The sequence below is a fragment of the Myiozetetes cayanensis genome, unplaced genomic scaffold (assembly GCF_022539395.1).
Source record: "Myiozetetes cayanensis isolate MyiCay16 unplaced genomic scaffold, myiCay2020 scf35, whole genome shotgun sequence".
Taxonomy (NCBI): Eukaryota; Metazoa; Chordata; class Aves; order Passeriformes; family Tyrannidae; genus Myiozetetes; species Myiozetetes cayanensis.
Window position 1 is genome coordinate 912,121 of NW_026087577.1, and position 21,907 is coordinate 934,027.

A 21,907-nucleotide genomic window follows, 5' to 3' on the forward strand; every position below is an offset into this window, starting at 1 on the left:
TGGGGTGAGGGCTATGGGAAGGCAGGGACCCCTGCCCAAGGTGCCACGAGGGGCTTAGGTGGTCCTTACAACCCCTGTGTGGACATGTGTGGGAATGGGGTCTGCCAGCATGGTGCCCTGCTGCTGTGCCACATGACTTCCCCCTGCCCAGATCAGCTCCTCCAGCTGGACCCTGCCCCGTGAGTGTGAACTGGTGTGGTCTGTGCTGCTGTCTGGGCTCCCAGCTGTGCCCAGTTGCCTTGGTAGCACAGTGCTGGGCATCCCTGACTACTAAAGCCCATGCATCTGGTGCCTGCCCCGTCCTGGTGTGGTGGCCCTGACAGTGGTTCAGCCCCGGGGCTGGCCGGGAGGGGGGGGATCAGTGAATTCCCCAAACAGGGAGGTCCGGGGGAGGGGAGAGCATCCCGGCACAGGAAAAAGTGCAGGCAGTGACGCACGGCCGGCAGAGCAGTGCCGGCCACCCTGAGAGCACAGCCCCATGCGCCGCCCCGGAGCCTCGCACCCTCCTCCGCCACCCACCGTGAGTGAGACCCCTTCCCCCGGGGACCCCTTACCCAGCCCCGCAGTGGGGCCACAGGGGAGCGGGCAGGTGCTGTGGGCAGGGAAACGTGGACCGTCAGCACAGGCAGGTTCCCCAGCAGTGGGGGGTTGGCTTTGGAGTCATGTCTGATGTGATCTCAGGGATGCCAGTACCCCTTGAAGTGGGGCCGGGCCCTTGTGGTGGGGACGGCAGCAATGTGGGGCACAGGCAGCAGCAAACCCGGGCAAAGCAGCCTCATGGGAGGACACAGGAGGATGCACCAGGTCCTCACCAGGACCCCCTGCAGCCACAGCCCTCTGGCAGTGCAGGAGGTGACGCCTGTCCCTGTCCTGCAGGTCGTCCCCACCGCTGCCCCATGTTCCGCTCGCGCCGCGCGGGGCTGGTGCGGCGGCTGTGGCGGCAGCGCTGTGCAGCAGCGGGCCCTGAGGACGGCCCCAGCACCCTCAAACCGGCAGCTCATGCCCTCTTCAAGAAGCTGAAGGACGAGGAGCTAGAGCTGCTGGTGCAGGCAGTGGAGAGCCGGGGCGCTTGGGAGTCCAGCTGTGTTTGGGCACCCCGGGGGGACGTGCGAGGGGCCAAGCAGGGGCTCTCCCCTCAAGTCCTGCTCTGCCGCCTCTTCCGCTGGCCCGATGTTCACCAGCCCCACGAGCTCAAGCACCTTTGCTACTGCGCTGGGCGCCGGGGTGTCTGCGGGGACTTGGCTGCACTCTGCTGCAACCCCCACCACTTCAGCCGCCTGGCTGTACCTGGTGAGTGCTGGTGGCAACACCGGAGGCCCCCTCGCCCACCCAGGCTCTCACCTCTGCTCCCTGGGGCCCGCTTAGGGCTCCAGGGGCCTCTGAGAGGGGCAGAATGCCCTCACTCCCTTCTCTCTCCCCCACAGAGACCCCACCACCCCCCTACTCGAAGGCATCCTGTGGTCCCTCCTGGCCAGACGAGCCCCAGCACCCCTGCTCTCAGCTCCTGGAGTTCAGCTACAAAGGTGGGGACTGGCGTGGTAAGAGGGTCCCACCACACTGTGTGTGCCACACCCAGAGGACAGGAGGGCACTGGGCAAGACTGAACCCCTGAGTCAGGAGCAAAGATTGGAGGGGACAGAACCTGAAAACCAGGGAACGGAGCCAGTAGCCACTCCCAGCAGGAGGAAAAGGCTCCAGCATGGGATGCGGGGTTCCTGCTGGGAGAGCAGCCTGGGCCCAGCCCCCCCACTGCAGCTCCTGTTATTTTTGGCGGCGCCAGGCTCCTCGCTGGAGGAAGCACTGCCTATGGGGACACACACAATGTGCCTTGACGCACACAGCCACGGCTCCTGCCTGGCTGCTGGCCACCAGGGCTGCCAAGCTGCCACCACACACACATTCTTCCCCCCGCACCCCCCACCCGTCACTAGGGTCCCTGGGGACCAGGAACAGCTCCAGTGACTCCCACCCAGTGCCAGAGCCTGTGCTGAGGCATCCCTGGGGCATCAGTACACCCCTCTGTCCGCAGCCCCCCTGAGCCCACTCCCCTGGGCCCATCCAGCTGCATGGCTTGGTCACAGTGACAGCTCTGCTCTCCCCTGCCAGACACCAGCCTCTCACGGAGCACCATCAAGGATGGCTGCTGGTGCAAACTGGCTTACTGGGAGCACCGGACGCGTGTGGGCCACCTCTACGCCGTGCATGAGGCATCAGTGAATGTCTTCTGTGAGCTGCCGTGGGGCAGCGGGTTCTGCCTGGCCCAGCTGCCGGCTGCCCACCGCAGCCGCGCTGTCCGGCGGGCACGAGGCAAGATCGGCCGGGGGCTGCTGCTGAGCCGGGAGCCAGGCGGCATCTGGGCCTACAACCGCAGTGAGCACCCCATCTTCGTCAGCTCGCCCACCCTGAGCCCCCCTGGGGCCCGCGGGCTCACTGTCCTCAAGGTCCTGCCCGGCTACTCGGCAAAGGTGTTTGACTATGAGCAGGTGGGGGGCAAAGGGGGCTGGCGGCTCCCCGGGGAGGGGCCCTGCGACCCCCACAGCATCCGCATCAGCTTTGCCAAGGGCTGGGGACCCTGCTACTCCCGGCAGTTCATCACCTCCTGCCCGTGCTGGCTTGAGGTCCTGCTGAACCAGCTGCGCTGAGGGGCTGGGGCCAGTGGGGGGATGCCAGTGGGGGGATCCCCAAAAGCAGGTGCACAAGCCAGGGGGGCTCCTCCACCACCCTCTGGCCTTTGCCTTCCAGGGCTATGCTGCAGCGGGACTGTCCTGACTCTGGGGACCCTCTGCCCTAGGCCTGGGAGGGGTACAGTGCCCCCATGCCTGGCTCACCACCCTGTCAGCACCTGCTGCCCCCAACCATGGGGCTTTCAGTGACACAGGCGCTATTTAACGTATTCTCTTTTAATTTTATTATTTAATAGTTAAATATATATTAATTTATCTATTTTTATAAAAAAAAGCAAGGCATGAGGCAGGACTCCCCGCTGCCCAGGCCAGGCCTCAGGGGGTGGCAGCCAGAGCAGAAGAGGTTGGGAGAAGCAAGAGAGAAGGGAGGTGGGACAGAGTGGGGGGCAGGAGGTGGGCTGCGGGCCTGGGTGTCACAGCAAGCAAGGGGAAAGGAAGCGAACTGTCACTGCTGGCGTGGGGTGGGGCTGTGAGTGCAGCTGGGATATGGGGCAGGTGGATGAGTGTGGGGCAAGTTAGCACAGCTGGAGCGGGGAGCAGGTGAGCACAGCTGGATGGGTGTGGAGCAGGTGAACACAGCTGGAATGTGGGGCTGGTGAGCACAGCTGGATGGGTGTGGGGCAGGTTAGGGAACAGCTGGATGGGTGTGGGGCAGGTGCTGGGGCAGGCGAGCACAGCTGGAGTGAATGGGGGAGCAGGTGAGCACCCCTGGGGTGGGGGTCAGTGCAGAGTCGCCCAGGGTGGGGTTGCCGGGCTCGGGGGGTCCTTCGTCCGTCGTGGCAGAGCGGGGCTGTTCCGGGTTAGCGCAGCCGCGGTGGTCCCGGAATTCCCATGCCGCGTCTGCTGTTTTTTACCCCAATAAACGGTGCCGCCGGCACCAAGAGACCCCCCATGACCCCACGCGTGTCGGTGCCGCCCACGGGGCTCGGCTCCGGGGACCGGCAGTGCCCTCTGCAGGCGGCCGCCGTGGGCCGCGATGACCACCCGGTCCTTCCTGCCACGCCGCCGGCCCGGCTGAGCCTGCGGCCCCCGCCCCGGCCCTGCCGCGAGAGGTGAGTGCGGCCGCGCCGTCGAGGGGAGCGGCACCGGGGGCACCGCCGCCCGCACCGGCAGAGCGCAGCGGCCACGGCGAGCGGCGGCCCGGGAGGGCGAGCGGCGGCCCGGGAGGGCGGGCGGGGAGCAGCGGGGCCGGGAGGTGGTTCTGCGGGTCGCCCCCGCCGCCCGCGAAGCCGCGAGTCCGGCGGGCCGGTACCCCGGCAGGGATGCAGGTGTACGGACGGACGGAGCTGGGCGGACCAAAGCGGGCGGACGGCCGGGCGAGACGCGGCGGCAGGTGCCCGATACTGGGGCCCGGCGGGAGGGTGGGTGGGGGTCCTGCTCCCGCCGCCGCCGCCCCCCCGCCCGCTGACATAACGTCTGCGCGGGGCCGTGTTTGCCTTGGCAGCCCCGGGGCCGGCGGCGGCTCCTCACACTTTCCGCCAGTGCCGGGCAGCGGCCGCGCTCCGAGCCAGGCGCGGGGGGGTCGGGGTGAGCCGAGGTGAGCCTCGGGGCCGCCGCTGCCTCCCGGGGCCGGCAGCGGCCAAACAGGTTGCGCGGGGCCCGCGCCCAGGCACCTGCGGAGGGGCCGCCCCTGGGGGGAGTTTGGGGGGCCGCGCTCGCTCCAGCGCCGCCGGGAACGGTGGGCTGCCCCTCGCGCCGCCCGCTGCCCGAATTCCCCCGGCGCCACGTTCTCCGTGTCCAGCTCTCCATCCCCCCGTGCCCGGCATTCCAACCCTCCCAGCGCTCGCTGCTCGGTGCCCGGGTCCCCAAGCCCGGCTCTCCACCTCTCTGCCTCCCCGCCACGCTCAGTTTCCCGGTACTCCGAACTCCCCCTCCGGTGCGCACTTCTCGGCTCTCACACCCCCACCCCGTGCCCGGTTCCCCGCCCCCTCCCCGTACCCACGGGGCGGAGCGGGCCGTGCCGTGCCGGCCCCGGGACTCGGGGCGGCCGCAGCGGGCGGAGCGCGCTCGGCGCCTGGCACCGCGCTCGGCGCCGCCGGGGCCGTCCCGGGCTGTTCCCCCCCCTCCAGCTCCGGAGCCGAGCCCCGTTCCCGGCTCTGACTCAGCTCCCCCTCGGTCCCGGGGGGCGCGCGCGGCCCCCGCCCTCACGGGGGCGAGGCGCGGGGCTGATTGACGGGGCAGCCCGCCAATCGGACGCGCGAGCGCCGGCGCGCTGCCCAATGGGCGAGCGGGGGCGGGCGCTTCCTGGAGCCCCGGCGGCGGCGGCGGCGGCGGCGGCGGCGGCCCGGGGGTGGAGCGGGCGGGGCGCGGCGGCGGCAGGTGAAGGCGGAGGCGGGGCCGCGGCCCCGGGAGCGGCCCGTGGCTCGGGCGGGGCGCGCAGGTGAGTGGCGGTGGGGTGGGGAGCGGACAGAGCCACCGGCGGGGGTTTGCGCGGAGGTACCGACCCACTGGCAGCGGGACCGGGAACGGCGCGGCGACCGATTTTTGCCGCCCGGTTGCGGTGAGTCGCGTGGATCCGGGATGCTGCGGGCGGTGGGCGGGCACGGCCGGCTCGCGGGGCTCCGCGCGGTGTCCCCTCCGTCTCCGCTCACCACCGGAGCTGGTGGACACGTCGCCCGTGGGGCGGGAGGGGGGGGTTGTCACTCGTGGGCTGTTCCCGGTGGCTGCGCACAGGGCTGCGGGAAATCGGTGATACCGGCAGGTCCCCGCTACGTGCCGGGGCGGCTGCCAAGGCTCCGCTGGGGTCCTGTTGCGGTGCTGCCAAATCCAGCCAAGATCCCCCGTGGGTCACCCACGGGTGACTGAGAACTGCCACCGTCCCACTGCCCTTCCCAACCTGGTGAGCAGCTTGGCGGCGTCCCTGGTGCACCGGGCAGGAACGGCACCGCCGCACGGGGAAGGCAGCTCAGGGACCCCCCACTGCAGCGGTGTCGATAGAGCTGGAGGGTGTCCCCGTGTCCCGACACGCTGTGCCACGCCGGTGACCCCCGGGCCTGCACGCTGGCAGCGGCGGCTCACTGCTCGGCTGTGCAGCGGTCCCCACCGGCATCGGTGCCTTGGTAGCACCTGCCGAACACCGGTGGACTCTGCCCCGTGCGCCCAGCCCTGCCGTACCTGTCCTCGTCCCCCTGGCTGGCTGCCCCCGGCCACTGTTTGCCCGGGGCGGGGTGCGGTATTTACCCTCCCGCCGGAGCAGATCCACGTCTTGGGCTGCAGCCGCCCTTGACCCGTGGCCGTGCTCGCTTGGCGAGGGGACGCAGTGCCGGCTGTGCCGTGGGGTGAGTTGCCCCGTGCCTCAGTTTCCAGCCACCAGGGCCGGTGGGGGGGGGGGGCGCGCTGGGACCCCCCGCGCTGGCAGAGGCACGCGGAGACTGCGGCGGCTCAAGGCTGCGGTGATGATGCCGGGGACAGAGGGAGGGACTGAGCTCAGGAACTTGGAGCGGGTGCGCGGAGAAGGGGAAACTCTGGGGCAGCGCAGAGTAGGAGGCAACAAGGCTGGGAGTGCCCCTGCTGGGGTCGGGGGGTGCAGAGGTTAGCGTGGGAAGGTGACAGGTGTGGGGGAGAACACACACAACCGATGTTCGGTCCTGAGGACCCTCCAAGACCCCCTGCCCGGGCGCAGGCTGCCCCCAGCGCTGCGGTGCTGAGCCCAGGGCTGTGGCAGCGTGGCTTTGCCAGCTGGTGCCGTGCACCCTCAGTGCACACGTGGCACGAGCGCGACAGGCCTGAGCACGCGGGGGCGGGGAGTGGGCGGCAGCGGGGGATGCGGGGCCAGCGCGGCCCCCGCTGCACCCCCAAGCCCCCGAGGGGCGGCTGCTGTCCCGTGCGTGGAGCGGGGACTTCTCCTTCGGGGCAGGCGGTGGATGATGAAACCAGGGAGAAATTTCTCCTGGCAGCGCACAGGCTGCTGGCGGAAGCCCCCGGGAGCCTGCGCTCCCCCTGCGCCACCACAGCCGCCTTCCCATGGTAACTCCACCGCGGGAGCCGGCGGGGTGCCGGCGGGAGCGGCCGCCCCGTCTGGAGGGTTGGCGCCCGCCTGGCTCCCCGTGGCAGCGCTGGCGTCCCCGACATGCCCCGGGAGCTGCGTGTCCACACCCCAGCAAGCCCCGGGGTGGCCAGAGGACCCGGCGAGGGGCTGGGCTGAGACCCGTCAAACTCGCTTTGTGCCAGGAAGGTGACGCTTGGGTGGCCGTGCAGGCAGCGGGGGGATGCCAGGGCTGTGGCCAGTGACCTTCAGCGTGCCTGGTGCCTGGCCATGCTCCGTGCCCAGGGATGGGCGGCCAGTTGGCATGCACACTGGTGCAGTGGGAGCCACGGGGCCTGGGTGCCCTGTGTCCCCAGAGCTGGTGGCGTGACTTGGCGGGGCCGCGGGCGGGCGGGGGGACCAGCCGGGGTGAGGGAAAATGAAAGCAGGTGATGCGGAAGGAGAAGTAGGTCAGGCGAGCTCTGGCCTCTCCTGGCAGCCTCGGCTGCACTGCGTGCTCCACTCTGCCTGGCTGTCCCTGCCGTGTCCCCAGGCCCCATGGGCCCCCCAAGCCCCCGGGAGGCGGCTGCTGTCCCGTGCGTGGAGCAGGGACTTCTCCTTCGGGGCAGGCGGTGGATGATGAAACCAGGGAGAAATTTCTCCTGGCAGCGCACAGGCTGCTGGCGGAAGCCCCCGGGAGCCTGCGCTCCCCCTGCGCCACCACAGCCGCCTTCCCATGGTAACTCCACCGCGGGAGCCGGCGGGGTGCCGGCGGGAGCGGCCGCCCCGTCTGGAGGGTTGGCGCCCGCCTGGCTCCCCGTGGCAGCGCTGGCGTCCCCGACATGCCCCGGGAGCTGCGTGTCCACACCCCAGCAAGCCCCGGGGTGGCCAGAGGACCCGGCGAGGGGCTGGGCTGAGACCCGTCAAACTCGCTTTGTGCCAGGAAGGTGACGCTTGGGTGGCCGTGCAGGCAGCGGGGGGATGCCAGGGCTGTGGCCAGTGACCTTCAGCGTGCCTGGTGCCTGGCCATGCTCCGTGCCCAGGGATGGGCGGCCAGTTGGCATGCACACTGGTGCAGTGGGAGCCACGGGGCCTGGGTGCCCTGTGTCCCCAGAGCTGGTGGCGTGACTTGGCGGGGCCACGGGCGGGCGGGGGGACCAGCCGGGGTGAGGGAAAATGAAAGCAGGTGATGCGGAAGGAGAAGTAGGTCAGGCGAGCTCTGGCCTCTCCTGGCAGCCTCGGCTGCACTGCGTGCTCCACTCTGCCTGGCTGTCCCTGCCGTGTCCCCAGGCCCCATGGGCAGTGGCCGGAGTGGGCGGTGAGTAAGGGGGTCCTGCCGCCAGGCACTGGGTCCCGGGCAGGGAGGGTGCCAGGCACTGCCCACCCCAGACACCGGTGGGATGGGGAGCGTAGCTGGGCTGCTTGGCATGTGTTGGGTACGGTGGCACCCCAGCAATTTTGTTTCAGTTCTCCTCCCGTGGGCATCCTTGGGGGCACAGGGCTGGGGGCAAGGATGGGCAGGAGCTTTTGCCCCGCTGCAGGGCCAAGGAGGAAAGGAGAAGGGATTCCTACCCCTCCTGCGTGGGTGGTGCCAAGGCAGCCGCTGCGGTGGGCCTTGGGGACAGCCGTGTGTCCCATAGTGGAGCTCCACAGACACTGTCCCGAGCCCTGCTCCACTATGGAGCTACGGGGCCATCACCCTCCCCACAGCGCAGGGCTGGCTGGGGTCTCCCCAGTGGTGTTAGATGGGTCAGAGTGACTGTGGCGGGCATGTCCCCGCTGGCAGTGCTGCATGGGCTTGGGGGGGGATTAGAGCCGCCTGCCCCCCTTCCCTCCCTGGGATCAGCCGTGGGCAGCGGGGAGCTGGCAGCAGGCAGCTGCCGTGGGGGCGGAAGCCGGGCTATTTTGGGGGGTATGAAGGGGGGGGCTGTGGGCTGGCACTGTCCTTGCTGAGTGACCCCACCAAGACCAGCACAGCAGTGCCAGGATGGAGCATTGGGGCCTGGCCGGCACCGCTGGCAGTGCTCAGTCCCCGAGGTGCTGTGAGGACACACACCCTGTGCTGACTAGGAGGTGCCACCAGCCCAGGGGACCTCCTGGGGCTGTGCAGTGTGGTGGGACCGAGGCAGTCTGGCTGCTCTCCAAGGGGCTCCCATGACTGCTGCAGGACCAGCAGCTCCAGAGCTGGCTCACCCTGGGGCCAGCGAGCAGGCCCAGCCACAGGCAAGCCTGCCCGTGCCAGGCTGGGGGCTGGCAGAGCCTCGTCCTGCTGCCACCAGTAACTGTGCCCAGACTGGGCTGCAGGGAGGCACATGAGCAGCTGAGTCTGGCTCCATCTCAGTAGGGTCCTGGCCAGGCTGGGCCGTACAGGATGCCCAGCTCCTCCATGCTTCTCTTGGTGCTGGCAGGAGTGGCCTGAGCACTGGCTGGGCTTGGGGCCCCTCTGAGAGCCACTCACTTTGACTGCAGTCCTGTCCCCCTGGCTGTCAGGTGTCATTTTTCTTCCTTCCTTGTTCCTTCCTTCTGTGTTCCTTCCTTCCGAGTTCCTTCCTTCCTTCCTCCCTTCCTTCTTTCCCTCCTTCCTTCCCCCTGTCTGTTCCTGCCATGTCCCTGAGCACGGAGCAGCCAGGGCCAACCCATGTCCAGCCTTGTGTGACCTCTCCCTGGCACGCTAGGGAGCCTGGGGGTGACCCCCAGGGGCCACATGGCCTTGGCCACATCTGGGCAAGCATGTGGCCATGGAGCCCCCTGCCTTGGCAGATCAGGTCAGGGTGCGATGCAGGAGATGGGGATGCCCATGGCTGGGCTGCCTGTCCTGCCATCAGGAGAGGAGCCACTGCCGTGCAGGAGCTGGGATGAGGCCATGTCCCATCACTGGTGACATTGGTCCGGGTGCCAAGGCAAGGGCGGAGCTTGGAGGAGGATGGAGGGATGGATGAAGGTCAGCCCATCGTCCCCAAAGGCCAGCATCTCCCCACCTGATCCCCCGGTAGGCTGCCCAATGCCCCCCAGCCAGGGTGAGCAGCAGTTCGTGGCCAGCGCCGAGGCGGTTGCAACACCCTCAGGGTGGGGGGGCCATGGTGACTCACCCCAGTGGGGCCTGGCCACCAGCAGGAACCCTGACTCAGGGCTGCGTGCCCATGCCATGCTGTGCCCCTCCCTGCCCGCCTCGCCCACCTTATCTCCCGCCCTTAGCACCTGGCACACCTGGGCCAGGGGGGCTGGCGCCATTCCCCTCCTTTATGGGGAACAAAGGGCAGGTGAAGGGTTGGCAGCAGGTGCTGCATCCCTCCCTCCCTTCCTCTCTTCTTCCCTCCCTCCCTCCCAGGGACACTGTGCCCTCCGCTGTGCCCCACACTGGGGCAGCCAGTCATCCCAGAGCAGTGTGGCAGCGCGGTGGGCAGTGCTGCCTGCAGCCCTGCTGCCCCAGGCTGGGCACTGCCTGCACTCCAGGCACTGGGCTGACCCATGGCCCCACAGCTGGCTCCTGCCCAGCACACAGTCCATGGTGATGGGGGAGGTGGGATGCCATGCCAGGGCATGCTGGTACTGCCCCTCTGCCCGCCTGTCGTCCCTTCTGCCCGCCTGTGGGCTCTTGCACAACGCAGCTCTTTCTGTGAGCATTGCTGGGGCTGGGCTGGAGGCCCCTCACTACCCAGCTGGTGTGGGGCTCTTCCCTTTTCTGCTGGCCTCCAGCTGCCAGTGGCACCGGCACGGTGCCCGGGGCCTGTCCGGGGCCATGCCAGGGTGCTGTGGTGCAGGTGCCCCCGGCTGGGCTGGCGTGGGTGGCCTGGGCGGCTGCTGGTGCCAGCGGTGGGGTGTGGGGCGCGCTCTCCGGGCTGCTAATTGCTGTTTAGCTGGGGACACAGAGGGTGTAATTATGGGGGGGATTGCGCGAACCTGCAGCCTGGCCAGGGGGGCCCACGGGTGCCCCGGCCTAGGGGAGTGGAGGGGAGCAGGCAGCACAGTCCAGCCAGGCGTCGTCGCATCCCACATTCCCCGTGGGACCTCGGGAACCCTCTCCCAGGGTAGAGCAGGACACAAATCCATAGGGCCGAGGGGTGGCTCTGGGGCTGACTGGGCAGGCCACAGCACGCTCGCCCAGCCCAGCCCTGTGGTGGCAGCCCTGCTCCTGCCAAGCGCAGGCGCCCTCCTGGCTCGGCTGGGCCGGCCACGGCCAGCGGGGAGCACCCAGTGCCCTGCCTTGGGGTGGCACAGAAGGTGAGGGCCGTGTGATGCCTCAGCACGGGGGGCAGGGGCAGGTGGCCTGGAGGCAATGCTGGTGGCAGGAGAGGGATGCTTATGCTGTGGGGTGCCTGTCCTGTGGTGTTCTCATTTCCTCCCATGGGAGTGGGCCAGGGGATGCCCCCTGCCTGGTTCTGGGCCGGTGCCCTGCGACACAGCACCGGCCGCAAAGGGTTAATGCCGTGTGTGTTCTGGGAAGCGGGACTGGGAGGTGCGTGACCCGGGGTGTGGGCGTCGACTCCTTTTGAGGTGGGATCCTGAGCTCAAGTGCAGTGGGGAGCGGGGCCAAGTTCACACAGCACCGTGCCTTCCCCTCCCTGCCGCTCGCGGGCCGCCAGCCCGGCTGCGACAAAGCGCCGAACCACGCCAGGACACGGGCCAGGTGAGCCACGCACCCCTCCGCCATCACCGGCGAGGAAGGTGCCAGGGAGTTGGGGTCCCAGTGTGGCACCACTGGGCTCTAGAAAAGCTGGGCCAGCCACTTCAGCGCCAGCCAAGAGGCTGCTGGGATGCCGGTGTTGCCTGAGCCTACGCTGCCTTTGCTCCGGTGGGTTGGGATGGGATAGGATGGGACGGGAAGGGACAGGTGGCGAGATCTGGGTCACCTTGGCTTGGCAGAGCAGGGCCCACACCCCACAGTGGCAATGCCGGACAGCCAGATGTGGTGGCAGGAAAGGTTTTGGCAGCAGGAGAGGGCCGGGATGCCAGCACAGTGCCAGTGGGTCGGGGAATGGCATGGGGGCTCTGCTTCTTGTCCCTGCTGCAGGTGCCGGGATTGGCACTGGCAGTGTTGCCGGTCCTGCTCTGCTGTGACAGGGATGCCTGTGCCCAGCCTCCATGGCTGCTATCGTGCTGGGCTGGCACCGGGGCCCCGGCACGGTGCCAGCTGGGTGCTGAGGCAGCCCTAGGCCACAGTGCTCCGACCCCCTTCCGCAGTGCCGATGGCTGGTGTGCCATGGCGGCAGCAAATAGCTGTGCCTGGGAGACGCTGAAGGTGCTCAGGCACTGGGAGCTCTCCTACTGGGAGCTCTCTGTGTGAGCTGGCCAGTGGGAAGCTGAGCGGTGCCACAGGGGTCGTTCTCAATGCTGTAGGCTGGGGGACTCTGTTTATCCTCTTCCCTCTCCAAACCATTTTCCCTTTCTCTTTCCTCATTCTTCTTCTTTCAGAGGGCAGTGCCAATTTTCCCACATCCTCCAGCAATGGGACCCCTGGCATGTGCCTGCCATAGGGTCACCAGCTTGGCCAGGCCCTGGCCGCCACCTCCCCTGCAGGGTAGGCAGAGGGGCTGTGCAACCCCTGCCCCACAGCCACACCAACCCCCTCGCTGTGGCCACCGGCGCCAGGGCCGCTGCTGCTCCCAGTTGGCTCCAGGCAGGGCAGTGGTGGGGGGGGGGCGGGGTTCACAGCCTGGACACCATCCCAGCTCCCAAAGGGTGAGGGGCCCTGCAGGGCTGGGGGCCGGGGCAACACTGCACTGCACTCCCCTTCCTGGGTGACTCATTCTCCCCAGTGTGGCTATGAAGTCCCTCGACAGCATTTGCAACTTGTGACTGAAAGCAGCAGCACTTGGCAGCAGCCCAGGGTGGGGTCTGTGCTCCCCAGGACCTCTGCCCTCCTTCCCCACAAGGGAGCAGGTGGGGAGACCCCCCCAGGCTCCCCCTCCCACTCCACATCTTCCATTGTCCCCAAGCTGTGGCCAGTGCTCAGCAAAGGCTGGCACTGTGCCCTTGCGCATGCCATCCTGACTTGGTGGCATGGGACACAGCCTGTCCCCATGCATGATGGGTGCTACACGGCCAGACCCCCACCCCACTGTCCATGGCTCTGTTGGGGTGGCCGGGCCCCCAGGATGGAGGGGGCTGGCAGGTGGAAGGGGGCTGGTCATGGTTGTGCCAGGCAGTGCAGGCCGGCTGAGGGATGTCAGGGTGACCCAGGCAAGCATTGTTCCTGCTGCCAACCTGCCCTGCATGGGAGCCAGCTCAGCGTGGGGAGTGACCCCCCCTTTACTCAGCCCTTTGAGGCTGCTGCAGCTGAAACGTGCCTGGCCACAGCATGGACATAACTGAGCCCCGGCACGGTGGGCCATGGGCATCGCCACCTGCTCTCCCTCAGGTGCTGTCTCTGGCCGGGGGGGCTGGGGGTGCCTCCGGCCCCCTCACACCTCGTCCCCCTGCCGTTTCCTTATCGCTGCGGTGATCTCCTCGACGGCAGCACCCGCTCAGCATGTGACTTCGCTCCAGTGAGGAGGATGTGCGGAGGGGGAGGGTGGGGGTGTCAGCGAAGGAGCCGTAGCGGGTGGTTTGGTGCGATGGAAAATCCCCCTCCTGCCCGCCGGCACTGCCACCTCCTCCCCGCCCTGCCCTGGCCCTGCTGTGTCCGCTGGCTTCTGGCCCCGTGGCTGCTCACGGGGGTCCCAGCTCCATCACCTGCCTCTGCTGGTGTGTTCTGTGGTGTTGGCAGTACTGGGGCTGTGCCCACCTGCACTGTGACATGGTGAGGCTGTGCCCGTTCCTCGGAGCACCCTGCCACCTTGCTGGAGTGTGACAGGGCCTCAACTGCTGCCCTGTGCCCAGGCACCCCCACAGACACGTGCCAGTGGGTCAGAGTCCTGTGAGCTCCCAGCTGTCTTGGGGGGCTGGAGATGCTGTGGGGACTGGGGCAGGAGGGAGGCTGTTGTTACGCCATCGCTAGGGGAGGCAGCAACAGAGGACGTGGTACCACCCCATCCCGTGACCATTACCCATGACAACCCTGGGGATGTGTGGAGCTCTGGGCCACCCTTGGCAGGTGCCACGTCCCTGTCATCCCTCTCCAGCCGCCCAAGCTGTGGCATGGGGTACTCGCCCCCCCCCCCCAGTAATCCTGCCCCCACGGTTTAATCCTGCCTAATCCCACCAGGGGCTGTCGCTGCCTGTTGGCTCCCAGGGCCCTGATGGTTTAATCACCCCTAATCCGCTCACCCCCGCCTCAGCAGGCAGAGAGGACCCCGTCCAGTGGTGGGACGGGCTCCTGCCAAGGAGGGGGGCTCGGCCATGGGTGCTGGCGCCAGCATCCCATCCCAGGCGGTCGGCACTGCCCGGCTCCCAGTTTCAGGGGCGGCTGCTGCCTGCCCTGCCGGTCGGGCCTGCTCGGCAGCGGCTGGGGCGGCTCCGCAGCCAGTTGCTCCGGGGCCGTTCCCAGCTGCCTGCCGAGGCAGCCCCAGCTGGCGGCTGCCCAAGCGCAGGGAGTGGCCGGCTTGGGGATGGGCCCCTGTGCCGGGGGCCGTCGGCCGCGCCGCCCCTCCATGGGCAAGAGGGGGCACGTCCCCCCGCACCCGCCTGCCGACGGCACAGTGTGGCTTGGCACCCGTGGTGGGGTTGGGGTGGATGGGCCTGGCCTGGCTCAGCGCTGCCTCGCACGGCTCAGCAGTGGCCAGTGCCACATGCTGCCATCCACCATGGCTTAGCTTGGCATGGCATGGCTCTGACAGCAGGAGAGCATGGCAGTGCTGGTGCCTCTGCCTCCCTCAAGCTGCAGTCACTGGACTCCCATGCGGATGTCACCCAGCTGTGCAGGTGTCAGAAAGCAGCCCCTTCTGGCTGCGAGGGCATTGCCCATGGCTGTGCATGGTGTCACAAGGCAGGTTGCAGCACTGGAGCTGCCTCTGCTGCCTGTACACTGCCTGCAGGTTGTTGTAGGGTCATGGGCTCCCCCTTCCCACAGGCTCCATCACCCACCTGTGCTGTCTCCACAGGAATGCATGGGTCCCTGGTTCTGTGCTGAGGGGACGCTGGTGTTTGTGCCAGCAGTGCTGGGTTTAGGTCTGAAGCCAAGCCCTGCCAGCCTTAGCGTGGGAAAGGCCCGACTGGCGCAGGCTGGGCTTGGCTGGGCGAGGAGTGGCCCCGGGCTTGGGCACAGGGGGAGGGAGGGGGCCCAGTCCCCACCAGGAGCGGGGGCAGGAACCGGCGGCGCGGGTGCTGATCCTAATCTGCGGTGGCAGGAAGCGTGGCCCCCGTTCCCAGCCCGGCTGGGCTCCACGGGGCGGCCCCTGGCCCTCAGGGCCCTCTTCCCGGCACTCGCCTGCCCACCCACGCCCGCTGCCGGTGAGGCCCGCGTTCCCAGGATGGGGGTGGCTGGGAGCCGGTGGCTGTGCCTGGCCTTGCCGGGGGGCCGGGGGGTGGTGGTGGGTGGGCTGACACAGGAAGTGCTGCACCTTGGCGACGTTCAAAGGTGCCATGCTGAGATTTCCCCCTTTGCTGTGGCGGCGCGGGTGGCTGGTGCTGGTGTGGATGGAGGAAGCGTGGGGGGCTGCGGTGGGAGGGCTGCACCCACCAACCTCGACAGAGCACAGTGGGGGCTGAGGGCAGACCACAGGCCCTGAGCCTGCCCCAGTTTAGTGTCCCAGTGAAACCCCAGTGCCACCCAGCGTGTGCGTGGAGGGCTCCTTGTGCCCTGGCCTTGCGACAGCGATGCTCCAGCTGCAGTGTTTCCTCCAAGCACTGTCTCCCAGGTGGTTTGTGCACTGCTCAGGCAGCATCCTGTCCTTCTCACAGGTGAGGATGATGGCCAGCCCAGAGGACGACCTCATCGGCATCCCTTTCCCTGAGCACAGCAGCGAGCTGCTGAGCTGCCTGAACGAGCAGCGGCAGCTGGGGCTGCTCTGCGATGTCACCATCAAGACGCAGGGGCTGGAGTACCGCACCCACCGCGCTGTCCTGGCTGCCTCCAGCCGCTACTTCAAGAAGCTCTTTGCAGGGCCGGGGCCGGGGCAGGAGGTCTGCGAGCTGGACTTCGTGGGGCCAGAGGCGCTGGGCGCGCTGCTGGAGTTCGCCTACACGGCCACGCTGACCATCAGCAGCGCCAACATGGGCGAGGTGCTGCGCGCCGCCCGGCTGCTGGAGATCCCCTGTGTCATCGCTGCCTGCGTGGAGATCCTGCAGGGCAGCGGGCTGGAGGCGCCTGGCCCCGATGACAGCGACTGTGAACGCGCCCGCCGCTACCTGGAGGCTTTCGCCGCCCTCCCCGAGGGTGAGCTGCCCGCCCCGCCGCCACCCCGCCCCACCGCCCGGCGCAGCAAGAAGACCCGCAAGTTCCTGCAAGCCCCCGGTGCCCGGCTCAACAACCATGCCGAGGAGCCACCCGCAGAGGTGGCTGAGGGCTGCGCCAGCCCCCCACCGCCCCCACAACTGCCCTCGCCCCCCCTGCCCGAGGGGCTGCCCCTGCCGTACGACAGCTTTGAGCTGCCTGAGGAGGAAGAGCTGCACCCACACTCCTTCCCCTTCCCCTACCAGCCCCCCCTGTCCCCTGAGGAGGCCACCTCTGACGATGATGCCATCGACCCTGACCTGATGGCATACCTGAGCTCGCTGCACCACGAGTCGCTGGCTCCTGGGCTGGATAGCCCTGACAAGCTGGTGCGCAAGCGCCGCTCGCAGATGCCCCAGGAGTGCCCTGTCTGTCACAAGGTCATCCACGGCGCCGGCAAGCTGCCTCGCCACATGCGCACACACACGGGGGAGAAGCCCTTCGCCTGCCAAGTGTGCGGGGTCCGATTCACACGGTGAGTGCTGCTGGACGGACCCTCCCTGTGGGATGTGTACCCAGTAACATCCCCCATGGCACTCCCCCTGCCAGTCCTGCTGAGGCCTGGCCACAGCCCTGGCACGGTCCACGGCTTGTTCTGTATCCCCTGAGTGCTGCTGGACCAACCTGGGGTACCCAGTGGCATATTCCATAGTACCCCTCTGCCAGCCCTGCTGGTGCAGTGCAGATCCAAAGGGTCTTTGGCACCCCACAGGTGCTCTAGGTCAAACTAGGGTACCCAATGGCATTCTCCATGGCACCCCTTGCCAGCCCTTGCCATGGTGCAGTGAGGTTCATGGGGCCTTCTGCACCTCATGAGTGCTGCCAGACTGACTCAAGGTACCTGGCAGCATCCCCTGTAGGTCCCCCCTGCCATCTGTGCTGGTGCAGTCAGGTCTGTGGGATGTTCTGCACTCTGCTGCCAAAGCGACTCAGGCCTGATACCTACTGGCATCTCCCACGGCACCTCCTGTGCCAGCCTGCCATGGTGTGGTGAAGATCTGGGGTGGGGATTTCTTCCCTCCATAGGCGCTGCCAGACCATCCTAGGGTGCCCGGCAGCGTCCCCCCTGCACCTCTGCTGCATAACCAAACTGCATCCCGACCATGCAGCTGCAAAACGGTCCCCTACCCCCCAAGCAGCTGGACCCCTGTGCCCTGCAGAGCATCCCTACCACAGGGCTGCCAGCACCGCGGCTGGGTGCCGTGCCGGCTGCCCCGTGCCGATGTCTCCCTGTGTGTCCCAACTCCAGGAACGACAAGCTGAAGATCCACATGCGGAAGCACACGGGCGAGCGGCCCTACTCCTGCCAGCACTGCAGCGCCCGCTTCCTGCACAGCTACGACCTGAAGAACCACATGCACCTGCACACGGGCGCCCGGCCCTACGAGTGCAACCTCTGCCACAAGGCCTTCGCCAAGGATGACCACCTGCAGCGGCACCTCAAGGGCCAGAATTGCCTGGAGGTGCGGACCCGCCGCCGCCGCCGCGATGAGCCGCCCCCGCCGCCCGCCGGGTCCCCCGGCCTCGACCTCTCCAACGGGCGGCTGGAGGGGCTGCGCCTCTCTATCGCCCGCTACTGGGCTCCAGGGCAGCCTGAGGAGGAGGAGGAGGAGCCGGAGGGCGAGGAAGGGCCGCAGCCGGATGGCGCTGTGCCGGTGGAGACGGCATAGGGCTGATGCAACGGCCGTGCTGTGCCGAGCTGCGCTGTGCCCACCGGGGTTTCTGATCCCGTTTTTCCCATCACGGTTCATTCCCAGTTATGCAAAGGGGGAAACCCCCCCGGCCGATTTGCACAAGGGGGTGGGGGGTCCCTACCACCCCCCGCCGTGCCCGGGCCCACCTGGTCATGCCCAGGTGGGTGAAGGGGGGATTGGGATTTGGGTGTCCTCTCACCAAACCCCCCTCGTGGATGCCAGGACTGGGCAGGGACACCCATGGACCGAGACCCCCCAGCTGGGGAGAGCCTCCTGTGCTCTCCCCAGTGCGGGGGTGCCGACTGCCCTGCGCTGTGCATAGCTTGTCCCCCTCTCCCCACTCCGAGCAGCCCCCCCCCGGCGAGCCCCCCTCGCCCCTGCACTCCCGGCTGCTTTCTCTTGGTTGCACTATTCGGGTGAGCCCACCCGGGTGCGGGGCAGCCCCGGCCCCTCCCCGGCCCCGTCCCCCTTCCGAACCCCCCCGGCCCTGTGGGACCCACCTCCCCGGGGTGGCCGCGCCCCCACGGTCGCCCCTCTGCCCTTTGCACATGCCCCCCGCAGGGCGCAGCCTCCCCGGGGGAGCAGGGGACCGGCACTATTTGTCTACAATAAGAGTTTTATCTATATTTAAAAAGATGATGTAATATATTCCCTCCCCCGGCCCCTCCGCTGCCACCCGCCAGCGCTGCCCGGCCCCCACATCTGTCCCTCGCCATGGGGTGCCGGGAGGGGTGATGGGGCTGGGGGAGCTCCGCTCCCGTCATGGCTTTAAAGTGCCTTATGGTGAACTTGAACCTTTTCGGCTACTTGAACCTCTCTGGTGTCAGGAACCAAACGAACCATGGGCAGGCGGCCCCCCCTGCCCCTCCGGGCCGCCTCTGCCTGTCTGTATGTCTGTGTTTGTTTTCGGTTTTTTGTTTTTGTTTTTTTTTTTTTTTTTTTTTTTAAACGAAAGCTGCTTGTTAATAAACGGAGAAGCAGGGACCCCCCCCGCGTCCAGCTGTCTGTCCATTCTGTGCCCCCACCATGAGCAGCTTGGGGCTGGAGGCACTGTAGGGTTGGGAACAGGGACATCAAGGGTCTGGGGTGGGGAGGGGGCACCCTGGGCGTGGGGCTGGGGACATCGAGGGGATGGGAGCACTGTAGGTGTGGAGATGGGGGTACCACAAGGCTGGGGCATCACAGGGACAAGGAACAAGGAACAACATCTGTATGGAGATGGAGAGGGGGCATCAGTGGGGGCATTGTGGGGACAGGGCTTGGTGCACCATGGGAATGGAGATGGCAGCATGTGCAGGTACAGGGTCATCGAGGGGTGGGGGGGCAGCATGGGGCTGAGGCTGGGGGGAGCATGGGGTTGGGGGCATCACAGCGATGGGAATGGGGGCACCACAGGGCTGCAGGCAGGGATATAGAGGGGCTGGGTGCACCCTGGGAATGGAGATAGTGGCACCAAGGTGCTGGGGATGGGGACACTGAGCAGCTGGGGGCACAGCAGGGATGGAGCCGGGGGCAGCATGACCCCCATGGACTGGTGGATATCAACTCCAGTGCCTCAAGGACTGAGTGCTTTATTTGCAGCCCCTCCCCACCCAGGGGCTCTCAGCTTTTGCTGCGCTGCAGGGGCTCCTCCCAGCACCTGGCCCCCTGTTCCTGCTGTCCCATGGCACTATCCTGCTGTCACTGGGCCCTGCCCTCACTGCTGGGTGGCTGCAGGACCACCCACCTCCTTCAGCTTGCTGTCACTGTTCTCAGCCTGCTCTTGGCAGTTCAGTCTTGGCTGAGACAGGGGAGAGCAGTGGTGTTGTCCAGCACCCCCAGTGCGGGGCAGGACGGGGGGCTCTGCCACCCTCACCACCAGCAGGACAGGCACTGCCACCCTCACCACCAGTATTTGTGCTACATAGCCAAGAAGGGAGCACACTGGGCAAGGGCAAGGAACCTGCAGGCATGGGGTGATGCTCCATGGGGCAGTATATCCCAGGGATCCATGGCACAGACCCCAGGGATGCCACTGCTCTTTTCCATCCTCCAGGGTAACTTACCTGCATTGCACAAAGTTGCTGCCATCGGTCCATGTCTTGTACAGGTTCAACCTTTAAATCAGTTTGACTTGCATCTACCTGCTCCATGGTGTGCAGCCAGTCATGTTGTAAAGGCTCTTGCTTTTCAGTAGGGAGCAAAGTGGCTTCATTAAAAGTTGATGTCACATACATGTCTACTTCTCCTTGGTCCATTAGCACAACTTGGGATTTTGCCAGCTGGCTTGGAGAGATCCAGAGATGTCTCTTTAGATTCCAAACAGCCAGCATGGTACATGGGACTAGTCCAGTCAGGGGCCACCCCAAAGTGAATGCCTGGGCCTCCTGTATCATCAGCAGCCCATAAGCATGCTGACCATCCAGCTGCTTGGAAAGGATGCCACTGGCCTTTGCCAACTTCCATCAGCTGTGTCATCACCCCAGAGGCTCCCTGCTGCCTTTTGTATCATGGAGAAGGTTTAGCTGTATCTGGAAGGCTCAAAGCTGGCACTCCCATGAGCATCCTCTGCATGATGTCAAAGCTGGTTCAACATTCTCAGGTCCATTCCAGCAATTCTTCAGGGTCTTTGATGGGCAAACACAGAGGGTTGGCTTTTAGTTCAGAATCTGGGATCAATATGGGGCCAAATAGTGGCAAATCCTGCCACTAACAAAAGTCCTCTTAGTTGTCTCTTAGTCTTAGGAAGTGCAATTCAGCATATTGCTTCTTTTCTGTCTTCTCCCAGAGCTCATTGTCCTTTTGACACCTTAAAGCCAAGGTATTGGTCTTATCTTTATGCAGTTTGAGTTTTTTTCTTGAAACTTGATGCCCAGCAAGTCCCAAAAAGTTCTGCAGGCCTTATGATCACTTCCAAGCAGGTTTGTTCCTTGTCAGCTCCGATTAGGATGTCATCTACAGACTGTAAAAGAGGAACACCATTACCTTATTCCCACCGTTCCAGTTCCTTTGCCAAAATCACCAAATAAGGTGGACTTATTTTTGAATGCCTGAGGGAGCACCATCCAACAAAGCTGCACCTTTCTTCCAGTCACAGAATTCTCCCATTCACAGGCAAAGATTGTTTGGCTTTGCTCCTCTATTGGGATACAAAAGAAATCATCCTTTAAGGCCAAAACAGTAAAACAGGAGTTTGTTTCCAGCACCCAGGCTAACAAAGTGTAAGGATTTGGTACAGTTGGGTGTATATTTGTCCTTATTTGATTGCTCTTAAGCCTTGTACTAATCTGTACTCTTGAGAACGAGGCTTCTTTACCAGTAGGAAGGCACCTAAAATTCAGATTGACATTGTCTGAGTATGCTGAATTGTTAAGAGTGTGTTTATCAATGGCTCCAGACCTTTTTGTGCTTCTTTGTAGGATATTGGTTTACTCTTAACAGTTCAGCTCTCATTTCTGAACTTTCTCTCCTAGTTGGAGACAGATTTTTTGCTTTACCTGGTTTTCCTGAAGCCTGTGAGGATCACCGCATTTGAAATGGCATCTGGAATATTTTCTTTGATGTCCTCTCATAGTTTACCCATTAAAAGGCAAACCTGAGCTTTCCAGCCTGTCTCAAGTAGAATGTGAAGCTGCATGGAAATCTCAGCAAAGGTTACTTGTGCATTTAGGTTACAAAATATATTTCATTCCAGCAAGGGAAGGGGGCATTATGGTGTATATGGCCCCCTTCCCTCATCCTCAAAACCCTCCCTCACCATAACATTTACATCTTCTAACTGAGCCCTCCTGTCAACAAGTCGCATATTCAGGCCAAGGAAGGCAGGGAGAGAGGGGGATCCTTTCAGACCCCCAAACTTCCTGCCCATTCCTCTTCTTTCTCCTTCCCTAACACCATTCTGCAGTAAAGAAAGCTTTCAGTATAGCCTGCTATCCCCCCAGTAAGGTTATGAGTCAGCCTGACTGTTGCCAAAAGCTGATATATTCCTCCAGGATTTCCAACTCAACAAACCCTGAGTAGCAAAAAGGGACATGTACAAAAAGTGGCAGAGCTCTACCCCCACTGCTTGTTTTAAAGATGTCTGTATTTCTGCCTGGGGATGTCCCACAGTCTGTCCTGCAATAGGACTAAAATTCTCATTTCCCACATGTTTTTTGTTTTGCTCTGTGTCTTCTTTATCTGTTCCTACCCCAATGTTATATGGGGGGGAGGAGGATGTGTGGAAAGGAGGGGGATAACATTTGTACATCTTCCAGCTCATCCCCTTCGCAACATT

The 21,907-nt window shown here is 65.5% G+C and overlaps 3 protein-coding genes across 6 annotated transcripts; 2 read left to right on the forward strand and 1 right to left on the reverse strand.

Annotated features, from left to right (window-relative positions):
• The first annotated feature begins 178 nt into the window (after positions 1 to 178).
• Positions 179 to 3,570, forward strand: LOC126646528 (mothers against decapentaplegic homolog 6-like). 2 transcript variants are annotated; one of them, XM_050327951.1, is made up of 4 exons: positions 179 to 520; positions 877 to 1,290; positions 1,425 to 1,523; positions 2,107 to 3,570. In XM_050327951.1, the coding sequence occupies exons 2-4, from the start codon at positions 897 to 899 to the stop codon at positions 2,640 to 2,642; spliced, it is 1,029 nt and encodes a 342-aa protein (XP_050183908.1). In that variant the 5' UTR covers positions 179 to 520; positions 877 to 896; the 3' UTR covers positions 2,643 to 3,570. The 2 variants fall into 2 exon arrangements, with proteins under 2 accessions (XP_050183908.1, XP_050183907.1); XM_050327950.1 differs by having other exon boundaries at positions 179 to 1,290.
• LOC126646452 (collagen alpha-1(I) chain-like) lies at positions 3,405 to 5,733 on the reverse strand. The gene is made up of 2 exons (XM_050327801.1): positions 5,703 to 5,733; positions 3,405 to 5,359 (listed from the first exon to the last, which is right to left on the reverse strand). The coding sequence occupies exons 1-2, from the start codon at positions 5,731 to 5,733 to the stop codon at positions 3,405 to 3,407; spliced, it is 1,986 nt and encodes a 661-aa protein (XP_050183758.1).
• On the forward strand, positions 5,046 to 18,632 carry ZBTB7B (zinc finger and BTB domain containing 7B). 3 transcript variants are annotated; one of them, XM_050327943.1, is made up of 3 exons: positions 5,046 to 5,064; positions 15,427 to 16,433; positions 17,208 to 18,632. In XM_050327943.1, the coding sequence occupies exons 2-3, from the start codon at positions 15,433 to 15,435 to the stop codon at positions 17,626 to 17,628; spliced, it is 1,422 nt and encodes a 473-aa protein (XP_050183900.1). In that variant the 5' UTR covers positions 5,046 to 5,064; positions 15,427 to 15,432; the 3' UTR covers positions 17,629 to 18,632. The 3 variants fall into 3 exon arrangements, with proteins under 3 accessions (XP_050183900.1, XP_050183899.1, XP_050183898.1); XM_050327942.1 differs by lacking the exon at positions 5,046 to 5,064 and adding an exon at positions 10,455 to 11,440; XM_050327941.1 differs by lacking the exon at positions 5,046 to 5,064 and having other exon boundaries at positions 15,122 to 16,433.
• The last annotated feature ends 3,275 nt before the right edge of the window (positions 18,633 to 21,907 follow it).

What these genes read in the sequence shown, in the direction of transcription:
- ZBTB7B (XM_050327941.1), top strand. Translation starts at nt 15,343, where the DNA reads ATGCTCCAGCTGCAGTGTTTCCTCCAAGCACTGTCTCCCAGGTGGTTT. An exon ending in TGCGGGGTCCGATTCACACG is followed by an intron (nt 16,434 to 17,207) that starts GTGAGTGCTGCT and finishes TCCCAACTCCAG; the next exon opens with GAACGACAAGCTGAAGATCC.
- LOC126646528 (XM_050327950.1), top strand. Translation starts at nt 663, where the DNA reads ATGTCTGATGTGATCTCAGGGATGCCAGTACCCCTTGAAGTGGGGCCG. An exon ending in CAGCCGCCTGGCTGTACCTG is followed by an intron (nt 1,291 to 1,424) that starts GTGAGTGCTGGT and finishes TCTCCCCCACAG; the next exon opens with AGACCCCACCACCCCCCTAC. An exon ending in CCTGGAGTTCAGCTACAAAG is followed by an intron (nt 1,524 to 2,106) that starts GTGGGGACTGGC and finishes CTCCCCTGCCAG; the next exon opens with ACACCAGCCTCTCACGGAGC.
- LOC126646452 (XM_050327801.1), bottom strand. Translation starts at nt 5,733, where the DNA reads ATGCCGGTGGGGACCGCTGCACAGCCGAGCA. An exon ending in GACCGCTGCACAGCCGAGCA is followed by an intron (nt 5,360 to 5,702) that starts GTGAGCCGCCGC and finishes GATTTCCCGCAG; the next exon opens with CCCTGTGCGCAGCCACCGGG.